This window comes from Centruroides vittatus, unplaced genomic scaffold, assembly GCF_030686945.1.
Source record: "Centruroides vittatus isolate TY-2023 unplaced genomic scaffold, ASM3068694v2 contig_466, whole genome shotgun sequence".
NCBI lineage: Eukaryota > Metazoa > Arthropoda > Arachnida > Scorpiones > Buthidae > Centruroides > Centruroides vittatus.
Genome location: NW_027122260.1, coordinates 2,029,521 through 2,052,083, shown reverse-complemented (window position 1 = coordinate 2,052,083; position 22,563 = coordinate 2,029,521). Strand labels below are relative to the sequence as shown.

General features: G+C 30.6%; 1 protein-coding gene across 4 annotated transcripts in view; it reads left to right on the top strand.

Annotated features, from left to right (window-relative positions):
* sgg (shaggy) overlaps window positions 1-21,729 on the top strand; it is a 128,933-nt gene extending 107,204 nt beyond the window's left edge. For 3 of the 4 annotated variants that reach the window (XM_067273217.1, XM_067273219.1, XM_067273218.1), the window contains 3 exons: window positions 3,084-3,277; window positions 10,091-10,277; window positions 19,507-21,729. In XM_067273217.1, the coding sequence (XP_067129318.1) occupies window positions 3,084-3,277; window positions 10,091-10,277; window positions 19,507-19,760 (635 nt within the window). In that variant the 3' untranslated portion in view covers window positions 19,761-21,729. Of the gene's footprint in view, window positions 1-3,083; window positions 3,278-10,090; window positions 10,278-13,307; window positions 13,646-19,506 lie in introns of those variants that run through there. The other variant, XM_067273220.1, reaches the window with a different exon arrangement.
* Window positions 21,730-22,563: the final 834 nt, after the last annotated feature.

Below are 22,563 nucleotides of genomic sequence, written 5' to 3'. Positions count from 1 at the left end.
ACTTGTTTAAAAATAGAAAGATGATTGACTATTTATCAGAAAAAAAACATATAAGAGTACATACAGTATTATTTGAACTGTAACATTCTGTCATCAGTTAGTCTCCAGGAAAGAGAGTTAGCACTTAAATGCATTTGTGCAATTTGTATATAGCCTACTCTGCTTGTAGATGCAGAGCAAGCCTCGGAACAGATCATTATTCTCACTATTTCCAAATTAGTCTCTTTTTCTCGATTATTTTGGAGATATATTATTATTTTTCACTTTTTCCGTTATGGGCAACAACATTTTTGTGATGCCAAGCTGTCACATGTTACTTTAATTAATGTTTAAATACTTAAATTGCGACACCCATAACGTCGTTCTCTTGTTGCAAGTTGAAAATACCTCAAAAGTCATGTTGTTATATGAATTTTGAGGTCTTAAAAGTGTTAGTTATGCAATAGCATAAATTTGAGAGTGCACAGTCTAATGACAACATTTTTTTTCAAAGTACAGTATTTTAATTCCTTCCAAGCCTCTCACAAGTAATCTTCATGCCTTCAATTTGAGGGCCAGTGTTAATAAATTAGTTTAAAAATGAAAACCAAGTGAAAGAATGATAATTATAATTTAAAACAACACTATTTATTATTTTTTAATTTTTGTTTTAATAATTTTGATAGAGTAACAAAATTACTGATTAAATTTTTTTCAAGTTTGTTATATTTTATGAATTTTGGAAAGTTTATTAAGGGACGATTTAATAAATTTATAGCTTTGTAACCGATTACAGGATTTATTGATGAATAATAAAAATTGTGTTTTACTTTTCTAGCTTGTTATGTATATAACACAGGAAAAGATTGGAATTGTCTCAAATTTGATTTTCTGGGTTTTTTGCAAATCTCCACATTTTCAAACCTTCTGAATCCAAAATTGGGGGGGGGAATCTGTGTATTGATGTCTATTTCATTTAATATTCCAGAATAGGGTAATGATTAAGAAACAAAATTTAGCATTGTAGCTTTTGTATAAAGGCATTGATACAATTAAATTTTGGCAGTTATAGATCAAGGAGCGGAAAAATAGAAAGGGATTTCGTGTCATAGTTAGAGTTCTATCAGATTTCATGAAGATTTTACTCATTATTAGTATTTATAATTTTATATAAAACTTGTCTGTACCCTCAAAATTAAACCATTTGCAGTTTTGTAATTATTAATAATATAAAAGTTGTTTTTTAACAAAATCTCGTAACGGATGGCACTGCAAACTAATTTTAAATTTGTTCTATCATTTCATCAAGCCTATCCTCAAAGGTGCCCATGTTTAGTTTTCTCACAGAAGACAGTTGGGTGAACTTTGGCATTCAGTGGCCCTGCAAAATATAGACACTGATCAGCAAGTCCTTGTCCTTGATGTCTGGTTTCTCATGAGGTTGAAGCTTTATAGATGCCACTGAGGAGCTCAATGTTCATTGGGACATTCTGCTGGCATTGATGAGTAGCTGATCTCTAGCATTTCTAGTATTGAAAGGGAATCGTAGATTAATTGTGATAATGCAGTAAAGCATCTAATATATCTGGACACTTTTGATATCATCATCATACATGTCCAGCTTGATGACACAAAGCATACAAGTACATTATTGGCAGTTTGCCAGATATCATTAAATCTGAATATGGTTCATCAATATATCAGTGGATTTGACAGGCATCTTCTTTGTACCATTCCTTTCAGTTAGCAAGGCACTTTTGATGGAAATGAAATGTGTTATCATTTCCAGTTGCTTAGAAATTATGTTGGCATAGCTGGCTCTTTCTACTGCTCTGGATGTTGGAAAATGGCATTGGTATGGTGCTGGAAGTTTTTTTAATTTTATTTTTATTTTTGGGTGACTTTTCAGTTGGGCCATTTCTCATCAAAACTGGCTATTTGACAAAATTGACAATATTAAATAGAATATACAATTTCTATTCATCTAAAGGTGTTGGGACTGTTTGCTACAGCAAGTCAAGATGAAGGCATCAACTTCCATTTTCTTCGTCTTACTTTGTTTTGTTAAATATTTTGTTAGCCTTTGGTGACCAACAAATCATTTAACAGATCTTTGGCAATATTGTCAGGTGTTATAGCTTCAGTGTTTGGCACTAGTGCAGCAACTTCACATCACAAAAGGATGTTCTGGATTTTAGACTCTATATTTCCTGGCAGTGGGACTTGGCTGTAGATTCAGTATTGTATCCCTGGCTGATTCTTGGTTGCATCCAAAAATTTCCAGGAAGGCATTTTGAAAGGATGGCCAGTCTATGATTTTGCTTTCATTGGTTTACATACCAGTGTTTGGCAGTATATTTCAAGAAGAAATAGATATTGTAAAGCTTGATTTTTATTATTCCAATTGTTATAGCAAGCAATTCAAAGTTGTTAATGTAACAGCAGGTGTCTTTGTTCTTCTCATTGTGATAGATCAGGGGGCTGTTGTCAGGCTTGTTAGACATGGACTGTAGGGTCAAGCAGTTAGTCAACATATCTATATTATGATGGAATTTTTGGGATAGTTTTGGTCTCTTGCCATAGTGGATCTTCCAGATAAGACAAATTTGAAACCTACTTCCCTCAGTCTTTTACTTTGCTAAATTCTGTCGCAATATATTGCCACCAACAAAAATGTATTGTGGAAAAGTAAAAAGATAAAATTTAAACATAATCACTTTATTTACAAAATGTGATGTTAAACAGAAAAGAAATAGAATGAATGGTAATTAACTAAAAAAGGAATAATAATAATAAAACTAACATCAAAAACCAAAAGAAATTGCTGGTTGAAACAATCCAACACAATAGAACTCCAAAAATCAAAGTCCATCACAAGTGCATTTGTCATTTCAGTCATCCTGAAAAAATGAAGTGACAGTATTGTCTCACTACTTAATTGGCTAAAGTTAAAATGTAATGCAATATGAGTTATATAGTAATTTTTCAATAAGTATATTTTTCATTTAAGATATATTAAACTATTGAAAATAACATTTTTTAGAGTTAAAAATATCTATTTTAGAAATATAAAGTTATTTTCTTTCAAACTATCTTCTCTGTAGATGTTTGGTCAGCTGGCTGTGTTCTAGCAGAACTACTACTAGGACAACCAATTTTTCCAGGTGATAGTGGTGTAGATCAATTAGTGGAAATAATTAAAGTGCTTGGAACACCTACAAAGGAACAAATCAGAGAAATGAATCGGAATTATACAGAATTTAAATTTCCACAGATTAAAGCACATCCATGGCAAAAGGTTTGATTTAAAATATTTTGTTTTTATGCAATAATATGTAGTAATAAGTTCATAGATTTTCTAAATGTATTATTAGATTTTTCAATAATTAAATTGTTTGATTAAAGTTATTTAAAAATTTGATAATTCAAAAATGAGTCTTATTCATTGACAATTTGATATTTTAGTAAAAATTGATATAATAATTTAAAACTTATTGAATAATTAACAAACAAATGTTGAAACTTCTAAAGATGGTATGAGAGTTGAATCTTTAGTTACATTTATAGCTAACACTAACATTTTGTATTGGGGACTAAAAACCATTTTGAATTTGTTTTACAATTCTTCGTATGAGTAATCCAGAGATACAAACGACTATGAATTTTTCATAGTTTCTATGGAAGTCATGTGTAAATTATAGACTTAGGGATAGCTCTCTAAACACTATATAACAATATTTTATACTGCAACTTGAACACCAACTATATAGTGTATTTACCCAGACACATGGCAAATTTCATCTTTAATTTTTATTCAGTTGATACATGTACTAAATGCTTGTACACGTTTCAGGCTGTTCACATCCCTCCTCAGCCAATTAAAATACAAGTATACACTAGTTACAAATTGAAATATATAAATAAAAATGTTATGCTGTATAGCAGGGGTGGCCAACTTTTGTGCACGTAAGATCTACTTTTTATCGGAAAAATGTGTCGCGATCGACTTGTTGTCATAGGCATAGTCTAAGTGGGGAGGGGGAAGTGTGAAATACATACTATGTTTATACACTGTTTCAGTACGAAGTGCACTCACTGCTTATGAGTCGAGTCATAACTGCATGCATACAGTTGCGTTCGGTTACAAATATAATACATTAAGTCAAGACATCGCTAGCGATCGACCAAAATTGCGATTGGCGATCGACTTGTTGGCCACCCCTGCTGTATAGAACATACCTTCAAATCACAGATCCTTATAAACTTAAAACTGTTTAAAACTTCTCTATACATTCGACTTATGCCATTAATCAATTCTTATTATCTGATGGAGAATTATACATTAATTATCGCGTTAAATTAATTTTCAGTGACAATACCATAAATCTACAACAATGTGCCTAGTTATTCATTTTACATTGAAATCAGAGAGGTTCTTATTGTATATTTTCCATTTTTAATGATCTCAATGCTTTTTTTAAACTTTCTACTATATGCTTTTTCTTTATGAAGGATTTCCACATTATCTTTATCAATTGTTCAGAGTACAATGGTCATGAAAGGCTGAATTTGTGATATTTAAGATCACCTATACCCTATCACCTTTAATCTGACTTCCAGCTTTCTTTTTGTTTCTCCTATGTATTTATTATCATTACAAGTACATGGGATTTTATATACTATGTTTCTGGTTTCAGTTGGTTCTTGTTGTTTCTTCAATGGATTTAGGTGGTTTAATCTAGTAGACATTTTCTGGTACAACGACGCAAGTTTAAAGTCCATTTGTTCGATTTCTTCATATAGACCTTCTTTGTATTGACTTTGATGTACGGGACTCCCGTACATCAAAGTAATGAATATAAATTTTAATTGTTGCAGAATTTTAAAGTATTAAGTTTCTTATCATACAACTGATTGCGAGATAGCTGGGCGATAACATCAAAGCAAGAAAATCGCATTGTCAAAAAAAGGCAATAATTTATTTGAAATTAATAGGGATTGGTCTTATCATTGAAACCAGGAGGAAAAGATAGAATGTATAGCATTTTGATAAAGGTTAAATATTCTACATAACTATTTTATTAAATTGTAATTGTTTCACATAACAGTCACTCAGTACAGTGCTCTCACATTGTGAGAGAATTTACTGTAGGTGGTGGTAAGGTATTGGTTTTTGTAAAATTTTCTTTGGAAAAAAGGTCATAAAGTTGAAAACTACTGTTTGAATTGCTTCAGAACATATCAGTTGAGAAATACTAAAAAACGTGCACTTCAACTGTTGTTAATTTTGAGAAATTCAATTAAATAAACTGCCATGTATTTGCTGGATACATAGCACCTAGATGCAGTTAATAAACAAAAATTCTTTAATGTATATATTACAGTTGCCTTCCATTTTTATATTCATAAAATTAAAAAATTATATTGGTCATGGTGTCATAAAACTTTATGAAATGATTAAAAAATACCAATGGAAAAAATTAAATTATACAAATTTGAGTTTTTTAGGAGTCATTCACTTTAAAATAATGCAAGTATTAGGTCTACCAGAAAGTTCTGTCTCTCTTTTTATCACTGAATGTATACATTTTGACCTAGCAAATGAACTAAAATGAAGATGATTCATGTTAGTATTAAGTGAGATGCGATCATGTACCCTTGGCTACTGATAAAGTTCATTTATGCCACTGTATTTCGTACAAATTCCAACAAGGAAGAAATGCTACAGAAGCATGTAGAAATTTATTGAAAGTGTTTGGTGAAGGTAGTTTCTGATAGAACATGATAGAAGATGGTTCAAAAAATTTCAAATAGGTGATTTCAACCTTTCTGATAAGCCACACTCTGGGCAACCAAACCATCTTTGATCTACGACAATACTGTCAAGAGCAAAATCCTTTTTTAACAACATTGGAGATTGCAGAAAGGCTTGATTCAGCTCAACAAACCATTTCGAACCATATTCGGAAACTAGGATTGGTGTGGAAATATTCAAGATGGGTGCCACACGAGTTAAGTGAGAAGAATTTGAATGGTCGAGTCATCATATGCACATCTCTGCTTGCACAGAACAAAATTGAACTCTTCTTGGACTGGATGAAAAGTGGATTACCTATGAAAACATCATAAGGAAAAGGGCATATTGTGAACCCGGAAACCTGCACCCTCCACCTCTAAACCAAAGTTGAGCCTGAGTAAGAGAATGGTGTGTATATGGTGGGATATTCGAGGACCAATACATTTTGAGCTGTTGAAACTGAACGAAAAGCTAAATTTGGAGAGGTACTGTCACAATTGGATAATTCAAAAACAGCACTCCAAGAAAAGAGGCCAGTGATGTTCAATAGGAAGGACATCATACTGCTTCATAATAATGCCATGCCACATACTGCTCTGGGGACTCGTCAGAAATTTGCAGAGCTAGGCTGGGAAATTCTGTCGCATCCACCATACTCCCTGGACTTAGCACCCTCCGATTATCACTTGTTTCTGTCCTTACAAAATTTTTTACAGGGCAAAAAATTCAAAAATGAAGAAGATATCAGACAAGCACTGTTCAATTTTTCACCTCTAGGGATAAGGCATTTTTTAAAAATGGGATATACAAATTACCATCATGCTGGCAAGAAATCATAAACAATGATGGAAATTATGTTATTCAATAAAGTTTATTCAAGATATGAAAAATTTATTATTTTGTTTTATTCTAAAAACGGACAGAACTTTCTGGTAGACCTAATATAAGTGAAGTGTGCACTGACGCTGCGGATTGAATACAGATGACGTGCGCTATAGTGTCAATTTGACTCCAATTCTTAAATAAAAATAACAAAACGCTTTAAGCAAAAACTAAATTACACATTGTAAAATTGAAGAAAAATTAGTCGGGTAGTAATTTTTTCAGATTTTTCAAACAATTCAAATTTTTACACTAACTAATTAAAAATTTATTAGTGCCTAATTGGCACTAGATGCATGCCAATGGGTTAATAAAGATATTAAAAATTTTATTTCTAGAACATGATGTATCTCTCTGGAAATTTAAAGAACGTGATTATAGAATGATATTGACCTGTACTGTCTGTGAAAAATTTAGAGGAATTTGTGAATATATATATATATATATATATATATATATACATACATATACAGTTGAGTCTGCATAAGTTGACACCCCAAAGGGAAGTGGAAATGTGTTATCTGATATGACGACTAAAATAAAGTTAGAAAACAAAACCACTAAACTACAGTTAGGAAAGCACAGTAGTGCTGGTATACAGTACTATAGACTTACAATACATTGTGTACTCCATTTACAATAATGCTGTAAATGATAAACTGAAAAATTCATTTAGTGTTGTTTGTTTTGAGCACTTAACTGTCTCAAGTTTCTTTTCAACAATCATGAACACCTTGAAAACATCACTTTTGCTATTGTCAATTGTTGGCAAGTAATGTCTAAGGATTCTTAATGGTTCTAGCATGTTGGTTTTGGTGTTGGCTCTTCTAGTGTTTCGTTCTCTTCACCTCCAGATTCATTACTCTTGTCCTGAATTTCTGTGACAATATTAACACCTGCTGAGGAACACACCTCCATGTGATCATCCACTGTGCTCAGTCAGTTTTATCAACAGAAGCAGTTTTTCATAGATCATGGCAATGTTGCAGCAGTTCATCCAATTGAGGTTCTGTTTTTTAACCTTATTTTCATCTTGAACTGTCACTGTAGAACGAAATCCTGCATGTTTAAAGCAGTTTGCAATAGTTAAGCATGTTATGTTTTTCTATGCAACCTTCACATAATGAATCAGACTGGGAGATGTCAGACAATTTTCTGCTTTCTACCACGTGAATTAAGTCCAAAATAAGATTTTTTTTTTATAATGATGATTGAATGAATGAATAGCACACTGATCTGGCCATCAGAGTTTGCTATGAGAAGGATTTGCAACTTTGATTTGCTTCTGCCATGGCAACTCTTGTTTTTAAACATAGTGGTTTTCTCTGGAAGCAATTTGTAGAAGTCCCGTTTCATCAACATTGAAAACTTTTCCCGGTTTATACAATTTATATATCTTGTAAAACTCTTTTTAAGTTCCAACTAAAGTCATATCAACAGATTATTTTTTACTGCACAGCTTTTTAAGTCATGCCGTGGTAACCTTTAAATCTCTAACCTTCCATCAGGGCACTAAAGTTTGTTTCTACTCCAAGTACCTTAGTGATTTCCATCACTTTTTGATAAAGTATTGACTCTGAAACAGGAAGATTTGACGAACAAATTTGCTTTAGCGAACATACCAGAGCATCTTCGACATCTTTGTATAGTGACTTTCTCTGGCACAGCCATGACAAAGACCCAAGAAAAAGTTTTTTAATATTTTTTTTTTGCAAATTTAGTTCGAGAAGTTTTATTACATTCAAATTCAGATAAAAGTTCGTATTTTTCCTTCAGTGTAAGCATTGTTAGCTTTTGGATAGTTATTTCTGACAGAAATGTGAAATACTTGTTGCAAATAATGTATGAATGAAAGGTGAGAAAAAGCAAAATCAGATTCTGCTGTGATGTTAAGCTGTGTGGTGTAAACTCATTTTTTTTTTTTCAATTAAAAAAAATCAACTTATCAAACATCTAAATAAGTTTGGGACAGAAACAGTGTCAAGTAAATCAGTTTTTTTTTTTTTTTTTTTTTTTTTTTTTTTTTTTTTTTTTTTTTTTTTTTTTTACATTAATGCATATGTAAGTTGGCTGGAACCACAGAAAACTGACTACTTAACCGATAGTGTTTAATTATATCTATGATGACTTATGCAGACTCAACTGTATATGTACTGTACTCGATTTCAATTTTGATCTCTTGTAGAAATAAAATGGTACTGTATTGTTATGCGTGTACTGTGTTTATTATGCATCTTGTGTTTTGGTCTTTATATATATTTCTGCTTTTCTCAATAAAAATTGATTATAATTTTAGTAGAAAGTACCACAATTGTATTACTAATCAATTTTATCGTAACATACACATTTGAAGTGACTGAAAAGTTCTAAAGCCCGCTTTGTAGATGAAACTAAAAATAAATGTATTTAATCTTTTTCAGAATATTCTCAAATCTACTTCAAGGAGCAAAAAATTGTTTACATTGAAACATTTTCTGGAAATATTATCAGCAGGATAATGGAATAAACACAAATCAGAAGTATCTTGGTGCAACAGTTTTTGGGTCCTTGAAGTGAATTTTATGATGATCTAAATTATGATAAGGTTGTTAATTCATATTGCTGAAGGAATCAGAATTTACTTATTCAATTCATTATATATATTTTCTTTATTGTTGTGTTAATCCCACTGAAGGAAAATCATATTTATGGTTTTTTATAGAAAATAATAATAGCATTCAAACAGTACTCAACTAAGGAAGCACTTAATTATTGATATAAATAGTGGTTGTTACTGACTGAGTACTGATAATTATCATTAGCTAATATTGATAGTTTCCCAATACTAAAATAAATGTGATTAAAATTAAAATGATTTTAAATAAATGAAATACAATTCAAATTTTTAAATATTTTTATCTTAAGTTATGAGTGGCACTGACTGGAGATTTTTGAGAAAAAATAGTTTGGACTAAATTTTGTTAATAATTTATTAACAACTTTATTTATTAGTGAAGTAGTTTAACATTGTATATGTATAAAGCACATGCATACATTTACATTAGATTTCATCTGAATTTTAATAGCCAAACATACCTAAGAACTAGTTTTTTTTTTTTTTTTTTAATTAGAATTAACCAATTATTAATTACTTAAGTGATAGACTGTGTCCTAAAGATAGGTAAGATTTTGATCTAAAGATAGTTAAGCCTACCTTTAGATCAAAATCTATAATTTTAGTAATTAATTAGTTTAATTCTAGTGTGAAAATAATCTAGCTTGTGTGTGTTTATAGTTTGATTGAACTTATTGATAAAACTTTTGGTAAAATAATTGGAACATTTGTATATTTATCAAATTACCAACGTTATAAAGAAAACTTAGAAGAGCTATAAGCTAACTTGTTAATTTAGGAGTGTGTGTGTATAATTTAACTTAAAATTTTATTTATAGGTTTTCAGAGCTCGAACTCCTCCCGAAGCAATAGATTTAGTATCAAGATTACTGGAATATACTCCATCTGCTCGTATTACACCGCTTCAAGCTTGTGCACATACTTTCTTTGATGAGCTTCGCGAACCTGGTACCAAATTACCAAATGGTCGAGAACTCCCTCCATTATTTAACTTTACTGAAAATGGTAAAGGATTATTAAGAATAATAATTTTATTTAAAATTTTTATTTTAAAAAACTAGTGAAAGAAATAAATTATGATTGATAATTTAAATTTAGTGATATATAACATATTATCTTCTACAGTATTATTTTGTATTATACTAAGATGTGACATTTTATAAAATCTAATTTTTTTTAAACTTGTATATGCTTTTGTATATATATAATTTTATCTGTCTTAACAGGTCATATTCTCAAAACATTTTCTTTAAATTGTACTTTTTTTAAGAAGGTTCAAACAGTCATTCTTATATACAGGAAATCCTTGTTAATTCAAACTCTTACAGCTGATTGCAGAGACAATGTTTAGATGCCAATAACACTTTAGAGATTGTCTAGACCGTAGTTCAGAAAAATTTCATTGCAGAGATGGCATTTCCGCTTGCCACAGTTTACACAGCAATTAGAAACAAATTATTTGACCTACTTTCTAGACTTCCCTGATAGCATGTTTAGACACCATTTTACTTGAGTAGAAGTTGCCATATTCATTTGTTGGTCACAAAGTTTATGTTACAATGGATAGCGTTCATTTAATAAATATTGTAAATGGGACAAATCAAGAAAATTATTCATCTTGACAATTACAAAGAGAGAAGGTGATACAAGATCAGAATAATCCTTTAGAAATCTATTCCTAAGACAAATTTCAAATTCGGTATAGATTTTCTAAATCTGGATTTGTTCATATTTTAAATCATATTGGTGATGAAATTAAGCATCTAGATGAAAGAGGATTGCCATTAACTACTGAACTTGTTGACGGCATTACGATTTTATGCTGCCAGAAGCTTCCAGAGGGTAGCTGGTGATCGTACCAGAGTTCATATCTCTACTGTATGCAGGTATCTATCAAACTACCATTAAATAAATTTTAAAAGTTTTTTGTATGTAATAGCAATGTTTATAATAAGAATAAGTTCTTCTTTAACGAATAAGAATAAGGTCTTGCTGCAAGCAGAATGATAAGGAAACGACAGTGAAAATTGATTCTGTATCATCTCCCATGCAGTTTTTTCATCCCCAGAATACGATTGTTGTGACCTTTCTCCTCAACTATAGGATAATTTTTTATAATTTCCGCAAGGACACTTTTTTCTTCTTTGGAAAAATTCCAGCATGATTTGAACACGTTGTTCGTTGCCATTTTTCTGACGTCATAAATGAATGACCTGATTGATTAAACTACTCCTGAGAGGGGAGTAACAGTGAAGAAAGTAAAAGCCAGTGTTTTGCCAAGGTTCGTTTAGATTGCATTCTGAAGTAGACGATTGTCGTCTCTGCAATGCATTTTAAACTGCAGTCAGCCTGCCAATGTCTAGGCCGTTTGGCTGTTAAACATCGTTTAATGTAAACTCTGTCTCTGCAATCAGCTGTAATAGTTCAAAATCCTATTAGTGTGTAACTGTACTTTTGCCCCAGCCTGGGATCTAGAAATTTACATATTAAGGAATTCAGTTAGTTTGAAATACAGCTATTCAAAATTTGAAGTGAAAATTCTGTCCGAACTGTGATCAAGTCATTCATTTATATTGAAGTGCCTCCATGCTATAAGAGAACAATAGACAAAAAACAACTCTAATCTTGTGAATATGGCTTTGCTATTACAGTAACACATTTTTTGGTGTTACCTTATCCAGGGACTATTCATTTTTCTCTTGTCTCATAAAATATGCCTGGTTTTTGGACTACAATTATCAGATTGAGATTTGTAGGACTCTAGGCTACTAGATATGCTGACTTACTAGTTTTTGAGCCACTTTAAAAATAATTTGGTCTACAATTTGAGGAATTCTGCTTTACTTTTTATAAAATCTTTCTGGCAACATCTGAAGTTCTCACTGGACACATGCTGTTTACCTTCAAATTTATATTATTATTATTAATTACTTATTAAAGAAAATACCATTCTGTATTCATAACCATATTCCATTTGCTTAATAAATTACATCAGTTACATGGAATCTGGCATATTGTACAGAAATATGTAAATCTCAGATAATTGTTGCTTGTTGTATTCCTTTTTTAAAGTTTCTGGTTTTAAGTAAAATTTCTAATTTGGTTTCTTTTATTGTTATTTTATGTTTCTAAGTCCCTGTTTTGTAAAGGAATTGCTGTTGGGACACTTGTAGTTTTAATATCCTTAATAGGTAGATATGTTAAAATATGTGTTTATTTTTTAAATTAAAATATCATTTTGCTACAGACCTGAAAGAAAGTATAAAAATTGCATCATCCATAACATTATAAACTTGAGAGAGCTTTTTATTGGATGACAGTTACTGTGACAATATTCTTAGTGATTATATCATCTATTGGATAAAATGTCCATAGTTGTTGATTTTAATAACTCTTGCAGAATAGCACAGAGTTTATTGTCATCAGTTTAAAATTGTGCATTTCTTAAAAAAGATACTTAAACATGGCAATATTGAAAGGAAGCTGGATTAGGACTTAAATGTGAGTGTATGCTATGCCAGGATAGAATGCTGAAGTATCTCAGCCTACAAAATATGCTTCTAGTTCTGAATTAAAACTAAAGTAGAAACAGCAGACAGGCATAAAAATGAGTGTATGAACTGTGCAACATTGTCTTGTAGCATGAGTTTAAAAGTCTACTGTCCACATCAGAATCCATTATTAATGGGTAAATGTGTACATATACAGCAGCTTATCTGGACCAAATAGCATGTGGGCTGGAGCATTGATATGTGAGATTGTTATGTTTTGGATGAATTCAACTTTAATCTGCATGCGAATTATTGGCCTATAAGAGGATTGATTGTTTAATGCTGACAGTAAAGTTTCTGGTGAGAGAATGGTATGAATTGCCATATCATTTTCTCACTACATTATTTATTTAGTAAAGATGTCAGCAGACTACACTTTATAAATGGGTCTTTGAATGTAGAGTGCTACGAAGATATATTATCTGCCAAACTAATTTCAACAATCAAGGAACAATTTTGTGACATGAAATCCTTCATTTTTCAGGTCAATTCTCCCATGTTACCGAATCAAGACAATGAGTAAAGTATAATGTATCCTTTCTCTACAGTGTGTAGCATTTTTGCCACTTAAACTGACAAATACTTTGTTGTTGAAATTTTTTTTAACCTAAACAAGAGACCCATATCAGATGCCTAAGCTGGCCAGGTAAGTTCTGATCTCAACTCTGTTGAGAATTGCTAGCATATTATGAGCAAAAAATTGAGAAAAGACATCTGAAAATAAATAGAAAATTAGAAATGTTAGAATTTGGTATCACAGGCTTGGTATAGAAAAACTTGAAGAAATTCATCTGCTTTATCTCAGAGAACTTCAAAACTGTTAATAAGATTTGAGGTGACCCTACGATGTATTAGGAATCCATTCAACAAGAAATAACTGTTGTTTTTCAAACTTCTGCTTTAAACTTATTTTTCTTTCCATAACTGTGAATGGAAAGTTTTTACAACAGTGGTTGTTAATAGTATTGGTGAAGCTGTGGTGTGAAATAACATTTAAGTTCCACATAGCATTCATTATATATAATAAATTGCATTTATTGTTATTGTTACTATTATTATTATTCTTGGTTTCTAATTATCATTACAGATTGAAATTGTAGATTAAATATGCTACTTTGCTCATCTGTTGATATATATCGTAGGTGATGAGATTTTTATGGCCACTGCTGTATTTAATTTTTATGATTTAACAAATGTGACATGTCTTTTCTTTGTGTAAATTGTTGTAATGCTTTTTGAATTTTTATTAGTTTATTAGATATTTCTGATGTGTTAAACATGAGTAATTCAAATTTTTTCCAGGTTCCTTGGAATTAGTACAGTGGATTCTCATTAATTCTATCATAACATCTTTTTATTCTTTTTTAGATGATGTTTTGATTAACATCTCTAACTTTTCTAGAACAGTAGTTTTGCATTTTTAAATGATTGTGTAAATAAAGCCTACAGTGAAATATTCTTTGTCATACAGGGTTTGTCCAATAAGTATCAGGACTGAAGTCATAAAAAGAAATTTATTGAATATATATGTACAGTGAATTAACAATCTTTAAGATATGGCCCTCCTGCATCAATACACTGCTGCCAGTGCTTTTTGCAGTCTTCATATGCCCCCTGGAAGTCAGCAACTGCAATGCTGTTCAGGCACCCTGTCAAAGTTGCTTGGACAGCCTCAATTGTCCTGAAACAATGTCCTTTCAGCTTCCTTTTGATCTGAGGGAATAAAAAGAAGTTTGGGGAGCCAAATCTGGACTTCAAGATGGTTGGAGCAATGTTGACACGTGTTTGATCAGTGATGCTCATACTTAGTGATGTGTGACTGGGTGTATCATCTTCATGGAGCATCTAGGTATCGGTGATCTCCCTTTGGACATGGCAGACCCTAATCAAAACTCTCCATAGTGGATTTGTTAAATTTAACACAAAATTTGATGGCAAAACGCTGCTTGACAGTGCTGCATCTTAACTCTTGATGCGAGCACTAAACACACTTTCATTTCAGGCACAATCTGTGCACTCCAAAGGCTTGGGGACAATTGAGCTGGTTCGTGGCTTACGTGGCATCCCCCACACCAATTCCACCCATAGAGACTGCCCTCCACCCCTTCCCATTGGCAGGAAAAAATCAGTCCTGATACTTATTGGACAAACCCTGTACAGTAAAAATAAACTAACTAAATTGCTCAATTTTTAGGTATTTTGAAGAATTTTTCATCGTATTCTATCTTCTGAAAGATTTTATGAAGTAGGAATAGTGTTCCAAAAATATTACAGAAATTATTGTAATTAACTACTATTTACATAAGTTAGTTTTAATTATAAATATAAATAATAATAATAATATGAAATGATTAAACAAAAAGTTTATTTGTGAGGAGTAGATATCCTGACAAAACCATAATTGTTACTATTCTGCTTTATGTTAAAAGAAAACACTTATCTTGAGCATTTATTTATTAGGGACTCAAGAAATAACATTTAAGTCTAATGTACAAGTCATCTATTACCAACTTCAAGCATTGCCAAATTCTTTACAAATAAACTGTTTGATTACCCAGTACAATCTGAATAATTGTTTTTTTTTTACTTATAAAATATGATTTTATTACAAGGACAATTTTTTCAGTTTCCAGTGAGCTTGGAAAGAAAAACAAGAGTGGTGAATGAAAAAGTTATAATGTACAGTACCTAACATAATAATTCTACTTCTCCATGTAATCACCATCTCAATTGTGAGACACTTGCCATAACTTGGCATCAGTCTTTGTATCCCCTCCTCAGAAGGTTGCTGCCTGGGTGCACAGCCAATCTGTATTCTAGTTTTCAACTCCTCATCAGTCTTAAACTGTTGCTTGCCCAGTCACACTTTCATTTATAGGATGAATCAATTACAGATGAAAAAATCACTCTGTACCAATTCTGAGTTAAACAACTCTCATCTGAAGTGTTTGTGCTGCAATGTGAGAACAGATGTTGACATGCAGAAGAACAACATCTGATGACAAAATGCCTCTTCTCTTGTTCTGTTTTTCCCTCCATAGTTGTTTGAGTTGCAAAGTATGTTGTAGGCTCCATAAACTCCGTCAACAAGATTTTATGGTTCCAAAGCATTAGCTATAAGTTTTCCGTTGAACAAGAGTCATTTGAAATTTCTTGGTTTGTTTGGTGACAAAGTATGTATCCATTGTTTGGACTGCTTTTTTGTCTTAACATTTTCAAGTTAAGTCCATATCTTGTTGCCTATCACAGTCTTGGTCAAAAACTCTATCTTCTCCTCATGATAGTGATAAAAAATGTTAGTAACATCATTCATTGAGTCTTTGAATGTCTGTTGGTTTTTGGGACCCACTATGTATGTTACTTGAGGTAGCCTTGTTTTTCACTCATATAGTGTAAAGAACTGACTGTGTAATTTAGAGAAAATCAGCAGACAACTCAGAAATTGCAAACTGATGGCACTCACAATTTGACAAAGTGGTTTACTTTGTCAACATGTTCAAAATGATCATCAGTTGCAACAGACTTCTTTTCCTGACCCCCCCCCTCATCATGGACATCAGTTTACCCTTCTTGAGATTTCTGATATTATTCCTGCACAGAACTGTCACAGATGAAATTTACTATATATATATTTTATATTTACCAGTGAATTTCAGCTGGTTTTTTTTATGCTCTTTAGCTTGAAGAAATCAAATTACAAAGTAAACCTATGCTTGCTGGGAGCATTATTTTGAGGCATATTACAATGGATGACATGATCAACCAAGTGGGAAAGGTATAGGAAACTTTTCAGCATGTGGTAGTGGTTAGCAGTGGTTCAGAATGTGCCTGATTACGTGAATGAGGTTTGAGGAAAGTTAAAGCCTTGGGGAAATTTGTGGTAGAAAAAATATGACAATAATCATAACCATTACAATAAAATAGAGTAGCAGCTTGGCTAAGTGTATAGACATTAATTGGAAAAATTTCCAAAACACAGGAAAACTGTTTTGGAAGCAAAATTGGAACATTGTTTACTTTTTTCTGATCAATTCAGTTACTTGTTACACTGCTGTCCACTTACAGGGTTATATAGTTGCAGTAAGGATGAATCAGTATCATTTATCAAACCATAGTTTTGATATTTACAGAAAACTGAGAGAGCTTTAAAATTGTCAAACAAAGAAAATCAGATTTTATTTCAAAACTCTTTCTGGCACTATTTAATTGATGAAATTTTGTGTCAATTGGAATTGAAAGAAAATATTCACAAATTCTCCACACACACAAATTTTGAAAATTAATAAACTGTGTTTAAAAACTTTTTTGAATTGTCTATATTGAATAGCCTTGTACTTCCAATTTAATTCATTCCAAGATGTCATTTGAAGTCCAAATCAATTTTTCCCATTAGAAATAATGGAAAGAGAATTAATTCATCCCCAGATCCTAAACAATACCATTTCAGTAAAATTAAAACACAAGAACGATAAATAGAATACATAAATGCTGTATAATAAAATGAAAATATCATTTACTAATCACATACTGTTCACTTTGGTATCTTAACATAGATATGTGAAAGATTTTATTCTTGTTTGGAAGCTTATTTTAAACTTTTTACTTCATATTTTGTTTGAATAAAATCACGTTGTAATGTCTTCAGATAAAAAACATATCGGGCACATTATGCTTTATTAGTTGTGAAAAAAATAGAATGCCATACAAACAGTAAAACAAAAACTAAGTTGTAATATGTATGGGGAAGTTTTGAACTAAAAGATGCAAAACTGAACGGGGTGTTCAAAAGCTGTTAACAAATGAAAAATACTGGAAGAAATTGTTAAAAATTGACAAATAACACTATAAAGTGTATATAACCAAACACACCAAAAACAAAGTAAAAAAAGCACTGAGAACTTCAAGCATAACACAACAGTGAGAGGTGACTTGGACACACAATAGATTGTGTTTATGCTTTGAGCACATTTTCTCACTGCATGCACAGTTTGAACTCTGAGGCAAATTTTTGTTGAATTTTGCATTTGAAGTTAATCATTCAAAGTACAAGGTATCACTGTATAAGTTTGAAAGTATGTTTGTGTGTACAAGAAATTAATGCATTTCTTAAATAATTTTTCAGAAAAAAAAAATCACATGACAGTTGTCATTGTAAAGAAATCACCTAGCACTTTCCGGTGCCACTCCATCTACTTGTAATTGAAGCTGCTTACAGAAACCAAGTGGTGGTTTCTGTAGGAAGAATAGCATAATAAGTGAAATTTTATTGTGATGTTTATTATTTTCAAGTTTTTAGGCTTACGTACAAGTGTTATTTCAAGCATTTACATATCCTTAGTTATTTTTTACATTTAAGAACAGAAGAATTTTTTTTCATTGCATGATCAGCAGAGAATTTGTGAGATTTTGATAAAGGAAAGATGAGAATGATAATCACATTTCAAATCATAACAATTTCACAAATATAGATGACAATGGTGATTGTAAAGAGAATTGTAAGAGTGTAGAAGTGGACTCAAAAGGAAATGGAAAATGTTACAGGGGTAAAGATGGGTAAACTAAGAGGTTGAAAACACTCATTAGTATGGAAACAGTAATTGCAGTTTATGTGCAAAAACTCATGAGTCTATATGCATGCCTTCACTGCATAAGCAATTTTAAATAATGCATTATTATTAAGTATGTTAATGTAAGCATTTTTTAATCTAAAAAAAATTTGTATATTGATTTATCTGTTTAGTGTTAGGCAGCAAATTATACAGAAGGCCTATTTAATTATTTGTATGATTTAATTAGACGTTTCCAGAATATATAGTAGTAATTATTAATTCATTAATAAATTATTGTTTTAATTTGTGTTCTGGAGTGCAATAATTTTTAGGAAAGTTTAGATTCTGAAAATATTCTGCAGCCCTGGTGCTTAGTAAAATGCTATGGCTGTTGCAATAGCATTGCAGCTCATTGGAGATTGGGAAAAAATTACCCTTCTGTTTCTTCATATAAATATTAAAATAATAATATGTATTAATATTTTTTAAGAGTAGCATCTACATTCTGAAGTTGTTGGAAATTCTTATAACAAGAAAACAATAAAATGAATTTATTAAAACTTCAATTGCTAAATTTTTTTTGTTTTAATTGATTTTGTTGTTCCATTTGTTTATTTTTGAATTATGTTTGAAATAGGGAGTCAATTTTTCACAATATTTAATTTTAAATTTATTATTATTTTTTTTTATTTGGATAACAAGCATTGACAGTTTTCAAGGTTTAACTGGATTTCTTTAAATACAATAATCACACACCTTAATTAAAGTCCATCAGATATAATGACTATAGACTAATGTTTTCAGGCATGTTCAGTGTCCTTCAGTCTTTACAGAGTCATTACATGTTCAAAAAAATTAGTCTGTAGAGTCAATAGATTACATGTTCAAAAAAATTTTTTTGAACTGCTGGAGTTTAAGGTGTGTGATTATTGTAAACATCGACAGTTTTTCAGATCAAAAACATAATATATTTAAACTCAAAATATAAATATTTAATTAATAAAGATGCACAAAATTCAACAATTTATGATAATATTTCTACTAATTTATAAGTAATAAAATTGCAATTTTTAAAAAGGCTTTCATTATTTAATCAAACAAATTTACTTACTTAAATATTTACTTTATTTGCAGAATTAGGAATCCAGCCCTCCTTAAACTCCATCCTTATTCCTCCTCACATTCGCAACAGTAGTAATAATCCACACGGATCTTTATCGAACAATCCTGGAAGTGTTGATAGTAGTTCTTCTGGTATGAACCCTCATGGAGGAGGTCCTGGCGGATCGTCTGGAACAGACATGGCAAATTCTGTCTCTCTCTCTGGCTCTGGTGTTGATCCTTCTGTAACAGCAACAAATCAGTTGGGAACTTCTGCCACAGCATGACATTAGTTTTTCCTACTTGGATCAAAAGGCAGCTGTGCCATTTCAGCGATTTTCTTCAGAAGGTAATATAATATAATGGAAAATGGTACAGTGATGGTCACTTTCAGAAACAGTGAAAGATGGTAGAAAATGCATTGAAAGTGAAGTGGCATTTGATCAAGCCAGCCAAATCAGAAGTTTTCCTTTTGTCTGTTGTAAAGCTTAGTGCAGTTTTCACTGTAACTACAAGTAACATATTTTGCCTGTATGTGTGCAACAGGCTGTAAATAGCTGCCAGGTTTAAAATTATAGTAATGAAGACTTAATTATTATCCCCTCTAAAATATTGTTGATTGAAAGTGCACAAGATTGTTCACTAAAGATATATGATGCAAAAGATATTTCCAATAATTCTTTGCATCTAATTAGTCAGCACTTTCATTATATCAGTGAGGCAGATTGATTAATCAAGGAAACAGTTATATAGATACAAGTTGACTATTGGATAAGAGGGAAAGAGAATCATTTTATGATTTAAAATATCTATAAAGGACTTGATAGATGTAGGGTGCCCTGTTCAGTGGTTTCTTCTTTCTTTTTTTTTTTGCACAGATGTGTGTATTTTATAGTGCAAGATAAAACTCTTAAAAAATTTAAAATCTCTGTATTATTAGAGATTTGTGATGTGATTATGTGAATTTATGTTGACTAGATCTTATTTTTGATGTCTCTTTTTATGAGCATCATTTTATCTGATTTCTCAATTTTAAATATAAATAATTATAAATAGCTAAATATCATAAAATTGTCTATTTTAGTCTTTGTGCTGTAATTGAAATAACTGATTAGTTTTTGTACATATTATGTGTGATTATAATTATCTTACATAATTGTCATGAGCTGTATAGGTTACATTTAGGCTTAAAATTTTGTACATAATATTTTTCTCTTAGGATAGTTTTGTTATTTGATAGCTATGAGAAATTAAATTTGTGAATTAAATGTTGATTTTCACATTGATCTCTGTAAAAATTTTATGTTGACTGTACAGGGCATCACTACTAATAGATGTGTGTTTAAAGTAATAATTTTTTTTTTCCTCATGTATATTATTTCTCGAAATTGTTTTGTCTTGTATTATTGTAAATTCCAAATTATCATCAAAATTGAATATTTAAAATATTATTTTAGATTGGTATTAAAAATGGTTTTTGATATATTTAAAATTTTAAAAACAAATTAATACAAAATTTTCTCTTCTTCCAAAAGTGTCCTCTTGTCTGCCATATGATATTAAATTGATAGTTACAAAATCTAGCTATCAGTATTTATATCAGCTGTATAGAAGCTACCTCATAAAATCAAATAATTTCATTAATTTTTTTTTTTTAATTCTAATTTTACAAATCATATGGTACTCTGTATAAATGTATATGTGTGTGTGAATATACTTCTGTACATAAACACACATTTATACTGTATGTATGCATATCAGTTGTTTTGAGCATTCTGGATAGTTAATAATTTAGTGCTAAAGTACAAGGTTGTTTGACAAACAAATAAAATTAATAAATATTTGAGCTCTATTTAATTCATAAAAATTCTTCCTCCAAATTTTCTACACTTTCTGCAGAATTGGAAATGAAACAATAGTTAACTTGGTATTTTTAGCAGTCCAGTGCTGTAAGAATGTATTGCTAACTACTTGAGGGATTGTAAAAAAGTTCCATTCCATTGTAGTTTAAATAGGGCACTTGTGGAAAAAGTTTGGAACACCCATTAATTGCTTATTCTGTCTGTAATATTTATTGTAGTCAAAATGCTTGTGAAGAGTACAGATACATATCTAACTCTTATCCCTGTGGATAATGCATAGTCAAAATTTATTATTTATCCACAGTATTTGAGTTAGATCTGATATAATTTTTAATTTGTTGAATTAGACTAAAGAGCATGTAAATTGTAAATTAAATGTTTTATGGTTTTTGAATTTTGTATCTATTGAGTGTATAGTTAGATGCAGATGAGATAAAACAATTGATCAGAGTGCTTGAAAAACATCAGTTCTCTATTCACTCTTTGCCTGTAAATTTTAGCAAATGAGCATCATAAATTAATGTGATCTCATAGAATTTAGTTTAAAAAAAATATATATATAGGATTGATTAATCAATGCAAATAGCATTGAGTGATGGCTAAGTGATTTACAATCTGAAAAATTTGCTTGAAATTGTCATTTATCAAACACAGTATATAGATAGCAATTACTGTGATGGATAGAATCAAAGTAGCAAATGACTTTTTTTATTTAAATATAATTTCTTCAAAGAGATATAATACACTGGAAAAGGCATCATACCCACTATCATAATTTAAAATGCCATTGATTAATTAAATTTTATTCATCTGAGTACCTCAAAAGACTTTGCATGTATTCAAAAGACACTGATACAAGTCTATTAAATTGTATGTAAAAATGTATGAACATTTCTTTCAATTAGAATATTGTACATGAGCATAACTAATATACAGTAGAACTCGGTTATAGTGGCCACAATATAAACAATTATTAATAACCCTTGCCACAAAATAACTTTGTTTCAAAGAGATTTAGTATATAATGTAATCCACATGTATTATATTTATTCCAAGAATGCTTACCTCATTAGCTGTTATAGTGAAAAGAATTTACAAAATAAAATTGTTACAGTATAAAGTTTTGTTAATATTTATGCAAATAAAGGTTTTATTTCTACGTTCATTTAGTAGTAGTTTTTTAAAAAGAAAAACTTGGAAAGTTGTTGGGTAATTTTTGAACTGAACA